The following is a 5,799-nucleotide window of genomic DNA, read 5'->3' on the forward strand; positions in this document are numbered from 1 at the left end:
CCGGAACAAGCGTACTTTTTAGCAGCAATTTTTCCATTAATCTTTCTACATCGTGGCCGCTGCTGGGGAAACCCGGTTCAGTTCAATTTAGTAATAAATGAGTGCCGGAGTACCCGAATTAAAATTCTATTAGTATAATACCTTTTTATTGTGAGTTATATTAAAACGTCGCCTTGCTCAGCTCCAACGAACGGTCTATTGCTAATGGTTTAGATAAGACCATTTCAGACAATCAGTCCTGAAACAAATGCAGCCGTCCTAGTAGACTTAGACATCCAGTTGATACAGCTCGTTCCGCCCAAGCGACTACCGCCTCGAAGAAAGAGATGAAATTAGAGAGAGTAGGGAGTAGAGATGAGCTGAGAGGGAAGAGAAGTGAGAGCAGTGACGAGAGAGAGGAGATGAGGCCTGAGGAGTAGGTAAGAAGATGAAGAGACGAGGAGAGAGAGAGAGACGAGAGAAGAGAGAGAGAGAGAGAAGAGAGATGAGAGAGAGGAGGAGGAGAGGAAGGAAAAGAGGGGAACGAGACGAGAGTGATAGATGAGAGCGATGAAACGAAGAGAGAGGGATAGATTTGATGAGCGATAGAGAGAGGAGAGACGAGGAGAGAAGATGATAGATTGCGCCTGCGATAAAGGAGAGAAGCGCGCGAAAGGTGAGAAGAGACAAGAAGAGAGAGAGAGGAGAGAGAGAGAGAGGAGAGAGGAGATGAGAGAGAGATAGAGGGAAGAGAGAAAGATGGAGAACAGACAACGACAAAGAAAAGAGAGAGACAACTGAGGAGTGAGTGTTGGAGCGGATTGCGATGAGAGAGAGAGAGAGATCGAGAGAGAAGAGATGAGAGGAGAGGAGGAGAGAGAGGAGAGAGAAGAGAGAAGAGCAGTTGTGATCCGAGCGAGAGGTAGTGTGAATCGCAGCGAATGAGAGAGAGAGAGAGAGAGTGTCGATTCGAGCGAGAGAGAGAAGCGGAGAGAGAGGGAGAGAGATGAGAGTCGCAACAGGTAAGAGATAGCAAGAGCCTGAGAGTAGCGAAAGAGAAAGAATTGGAGAAGCAACGAGATGAGAGCGAATGCGCTGATGGGGAGTGCTCTTGATTCGCTTTGCCCTGAGTTTAGCAATCAGAACCTGGCGTCAGGTGATCGGCTGTCGCTCTTGCGGCCACTTGTTAAGTACAATGTTGTGTGTAAGGGTTTCAATGATAAGTCCGATACGAATACGTAATAAGCCGTAATAGGCAGTTAAAATCTGAATTTGACCAATCTGTTTGAGCGAGATAACCACACTCCATTGATATATTGTTATTAGGATGGTCAACCGTACCCAGTTCATACGTTTTTCACACATGCATACCAAAATGTAGACTTTGTGGCTTTTTGTTGTCAAGCATTGTTTTTAGAATGTCCTATCTCACCAGTAATTAGATAGTCTTGCTTTTCAATAGCTACAGTGAGATAAGTCAGTTGAATGCAGTCTGCAATCATAAATTTCTCACAGTAAATTTCTGTCGGTTGGTAGGTGTGAGTCACCTTGGAGCGGCTGTATGTATGATGAGCGGCTCTGCCGTCGGCCTGGTACGAATGATTCAGATAAATCCTGACACGTGTCTCTTCGAGGGAACGATAGATGGTCTTCAGGCAGGGGAGCATGGATTGCATGTGCACGAATATGGAGATATATCCCTTGGTGCCGAGAGGTGAGGGTAGTTTTGATGATTGTACAATCGGTCGTCATGCAGAGAGGTTTGTTTAGGTGTTTCTTCACAGCTTTAAGCAAGATAAATCTAGAGTCATAATTCAAGATGTACAGTGAAAAGTGTGGTGATAATAATCTGAGTGTTTCATGGTACAAGTTTTATAACTTGGTCGTAATTCAGGGTATTCTCAGTGGCTTTCTGTTTGTTTTATGACTTTCCTGCTTGGGAAGCAGTATAAAGCCGGTTTTATGTTGATATCTCTTTGCAGTTGTGGGAACCATTTCAACCCAACAGGGGCAAAGCACGGTGGCCGTACTGACATAGAAAGGGTGAATATTTGCCATTTTCTTATGGCATTTTTAATATGGTCACAATAATTATTACCATGTAATAAAAAGCTGCTATTTTGGCGTTGGTATGCATGATGAAAGAAAATTTACGTGGAATGTGAATTCACTCATGGCATTATGCCAGTATTTAATGCCATTTAAAAAAATAATCAGAAATTATTTTATAACCACAATTGTTAGGACAAACCGTACAGCATGGTAAACATTTGATGCCTTAGTTATTCTGTGTTTTTATGTTTCCACTGGGAGAAAGTTAAGTTGTTATTTGATTTTCAGCACATTGGTGATCTTGGCAATATAAGAGCAGAAGAAAACGGACGAGCCGTGTTCCGATTCACAGACAATCGCGTAAAGATATGGGACATCATTGGCAGATCTATGATTGTACATGCTGCCAAGGATGACCTTGGCAGAGGTGACAATGCCAGCTCAAGGATTGACGGAAACTCTGGGCCAGGGTAATTGTCTGCTGGCTGTTAGATTCAATGTTTATTTACTTATGTTTTGCGATTTGCTGAAAAATTCCATACACATTCATTTCTGCTCCATACTAATTCATCACTCTATTGGTTTAGTCATTGTTCCGACTTCCTTCTTTTCCATCTTCTCTTCTCTCTTTCATTTTATTGATCGATTGTGTTCTCATTCTTGCCCTCTACATTACTAGTCGTGTATTATCTTTAATTGCTTCTGTCTGTGGTTCACAGAGTAGCGTGGGGTATCGTCGCACGTTCTGCTGGGCTGTTTGAGAATGTGAAGACGGTATGTGCGTGTGACGGCATCAGACTGTGGGATGAAAGAGACGTGCCTCTAGCTGGACCTAGCCGCTCCAATAACACAAGGTCCTATGTGCAAGCACAGTTGTAGCTGACCTGTGTCAGGACTGATTATATGTCTCATCGTGCCAGAAATTCTGCATTCCACGTCCAGTAGAATTCAGTGTTTTATTCTTATAGATTGTTGTTGTAGAGAATTATGCCATTGATGGGGCATAAAGTAAGTATCATGAAGTACTTTAACAGGATCAAGTGAGAGAACATGCATACTGAAATGATTTAGCCAAAGGAGATCATGCAATACTTGCATTAGTAATTCGTTATGTAATGTTATTATGCCTAATGGTAATTTTAGCATGCGAGAAAATTGAAGTTTGTGGTATCATGACATCATGATCACTGGTTAAATGAATAAAGGTTGGTACTTCGTGTGTATGTGTGCCACTGCTCTTTACCTCTTGCTAAACGTTACTGATTCCGGTAGCCATTATTTACAGAGATGCCTGCCATAGGGAAACTGCCATGCGTTTACAGTGAGAGGTGGTAACTCTCACGTGTTAGATGTTCTCTCACACATAGTCACCGTGTTACTTTGTACATAAATCACTGTATTCATAATCGGTACGGCAATCAAGTAACGGCGATGTGGCGTTTCCATGTTACCTGGTGTCGTGATCGGCATACTCGCGGTGCATTGTACATGTGTAGCTTTGAATTTCTAAAGTTTTAGCGCATGCTAGTAAGCCAGTCGGTGGTCGCGTGCTTTATCGATCTGTTTTGCACGCAGCTGCTCGTGCCTAGCAACACTGATTGATACCCACGCCCAGAGAAGAGATGAGCGGACGACGCACTATTCTTGTGTCGCGTGCATATTACGAATCACAGGCTGGGTGATTGCTTTGAGGGGATTCGCACGTCTGTTGTCATCGCGTCTTCTGTATGCTCGCTTATATAAAATGGTCACTGTCTATGGCTACGAAGTTGAGCAGTTACGAAGTTATCTGCTGTGCGTACGTACACGTAGCGGTGGTTTGGTTGACCTAGCTGGATTAGGCTAACCTAAACTAAGCTGGGCTGGAGACAGTCTGGTACGACCTAAGCTGGGCTGGATTAAATCGGGACTAGCTGCATGGTCTAGGTTACATTAATCAACGATTGCCTTAGCTTCATGGTAGGTGTCGCAGTATAGTGCCTGGTTTTCATTGTAGAGGACAGTAGTGCCTGCTTCGGATTACAGTATAAATCATTAAATGTCGTCATCTCTGCACTGCCTTTTTAATAGTGAATGGCAATTGTTTTTAATTGTTAATTGTTATGTGAATTTTTGTTAGGATATCTGAGCATCCGTGTACGAAGTGCTACAGTATTTTGAGAACAGCTCTATGACGAGGCAACATAATAATGAGCTAAGCTAGTCATTACTGAGCGGATTTCTTACTAAATCTGTGGAAATTAATCTTGGAGCGGAGTAGTCCTGTTAATAGCTGACATGATCGTCATTGGAGAACTATAATGATTACTAACTAATATCTTAATTGGCTGTAAACATGTATGAGATCGTTTTGTGTAATTATAATGTTGATTTAATGTTGACTTGTTCCAGCGTACGTTTTTAATCTGACTACGTTCACGTGTACGTGCTTATATCATTTCGGTGGATTTACTAGCGAAATTTATAAACAGGTAATAACAAGACGGGAAATTTGTAATTACTATGTAAATTTTCATAATCTCATTATCTCATTAGCGATCTCGTAAACATATCGATCTATGCTAATTTCTTGCAATGCAATACTATCAGGAGTCTATCGTCTATTGATAGACTCCTGATACTATATGATTGTTTTCTATGCTTCGTCTTCATATACGAGTGAAATATTTAAGAAAAATATTATTCGAAATCGGTAATTGAGGTTTTCGGTGGCAACCGAAGGAACCTACCTGCGAGTAACATAGGTGTAGTGTGTGTGCGAGAGCGTCGGGCAGTTTTCTCTAAAGAAACTCTGCCATTGCGTAAATGACTACTACTTCCTTATGAGGAAGGGGGCCCGGGAGCTGCCAGTGGCCACAGAGGCTCTAGGTTCCACAGGTGCTCTTGGGTGTAATCTAAGCTATTTCATATAGACTTTGTGAAACAAACGCATATAATATTACCGTGCACGAAATTTGCTGCATACAGGTCTAGCTGTTCGACGATAGAAAATATATCACAGTGGTTCCCGCTGTACATATCGGGATAGGTCGGTAACTATGAAAATGCCCCGAATAAGCGGTGAACACAATGAGTAAATATTGTTTTTTCAAAGACGTTTACGCGATGCGGCCGTATAGTCTACTAGCCACCCCTATGTGTTCTTCATTGAACCTAGAAATGTCGAGTACTATAAGGTTTTATGTTGGAAATGCAATATACAGGTCATAAGAACTAAGAAACTGCCGGATGCTAATTTGCATATGTGTAGCATTTTGCTTAATTGGCCTAATTAGCATATTAATTAGGTCAAATCACAAAATCAAGGATATCTTTCTTAGTAATTAATCCACATAGAGACTTCATTCGTGTGTCTAGACCCATGTTTTCGACACTAAGCAATGGGGTTAGCCGCTAGCTTTGTCAGCAGGTGGCGCAGCGGGAGTTAGAGGTGTTACAACGATTGCGCAATCAACCGGTCAGTTGGAAAGATACAGGAATCACGAATAGCCGATCGTATCGTCATAGCGATATAACCAAGTTAAAATGCCTTCGTAAAGTCTGCAGCTATCACTTCAGAGAGGCTGACTATACTAGCACACTTTTAAGGAAGTGTAATATCGAAAATAGCTTATAAACATTAGTTATTAGCTCATTTTGACTTTGAGGTTCGCAGTAGTTTTCTTGCGTATTCCATGCAGTCTAGACGCACTGCAGCCCGGTATACGCGCGAAGCGCGAACAGCACCACCTGGTGGTGCCATTAGGGTCAATTCGCTGCCCAATATGT

The 5,799-nt window shown here is 42.2% G+C and overlaps 1 protein-coding gene across 1 annotated transcript in view; it reads left to right on the forward strand.

Annotated features, from left to right (window-relative positions):
• Positions 1-4,407, forward strand: part of LOC106817047 (copper chaperone for superoxide dismutase-like) — a gene marked incomplete at its 5' end in the record, with an annotated part of 11,661 nt that extends 7,254 nt beyond the window's left edge. Inside the window, 4 exons of the mRNA XM_014821695.1 lie at positions 1,516-1,693; positions 1,962-2,022; positions 2,320-2,501; positions 2,751-4,407. Of these exons, the coding sequence (XP_014677181.1) occupies positions 1,516-1,693; positions 1,962-2,022; positions 2,320-2,501; positions 2,751-2,910 (581 nt within the window). The remainder of the gene's footprint in view (positions 1-1,515; positions 1,694-1,961; positions 2,023-2,319; positions 2,502-2,750) is intronic.
• Between the last annotated feature and the right edge of the window lie 1,392 nt (positions 4,408-5,799).

This window comes from Priapulus caudatus, unplaced genomic scaffold (assembly GCF_000485595.1).
Source record: "Priapulus caudatus unplaced genomic scaffold, Priapulus_caudatus-5.0.1 Scaffold34, whole genome shotgun sequence".
Classification (NCBI taxonomy): Eukaryota; Metazoa; Priapulida; class Priapulimorpha; order Priapulimorphida; family Priapulidae; genus Priapulus; species Priapulus caudatus.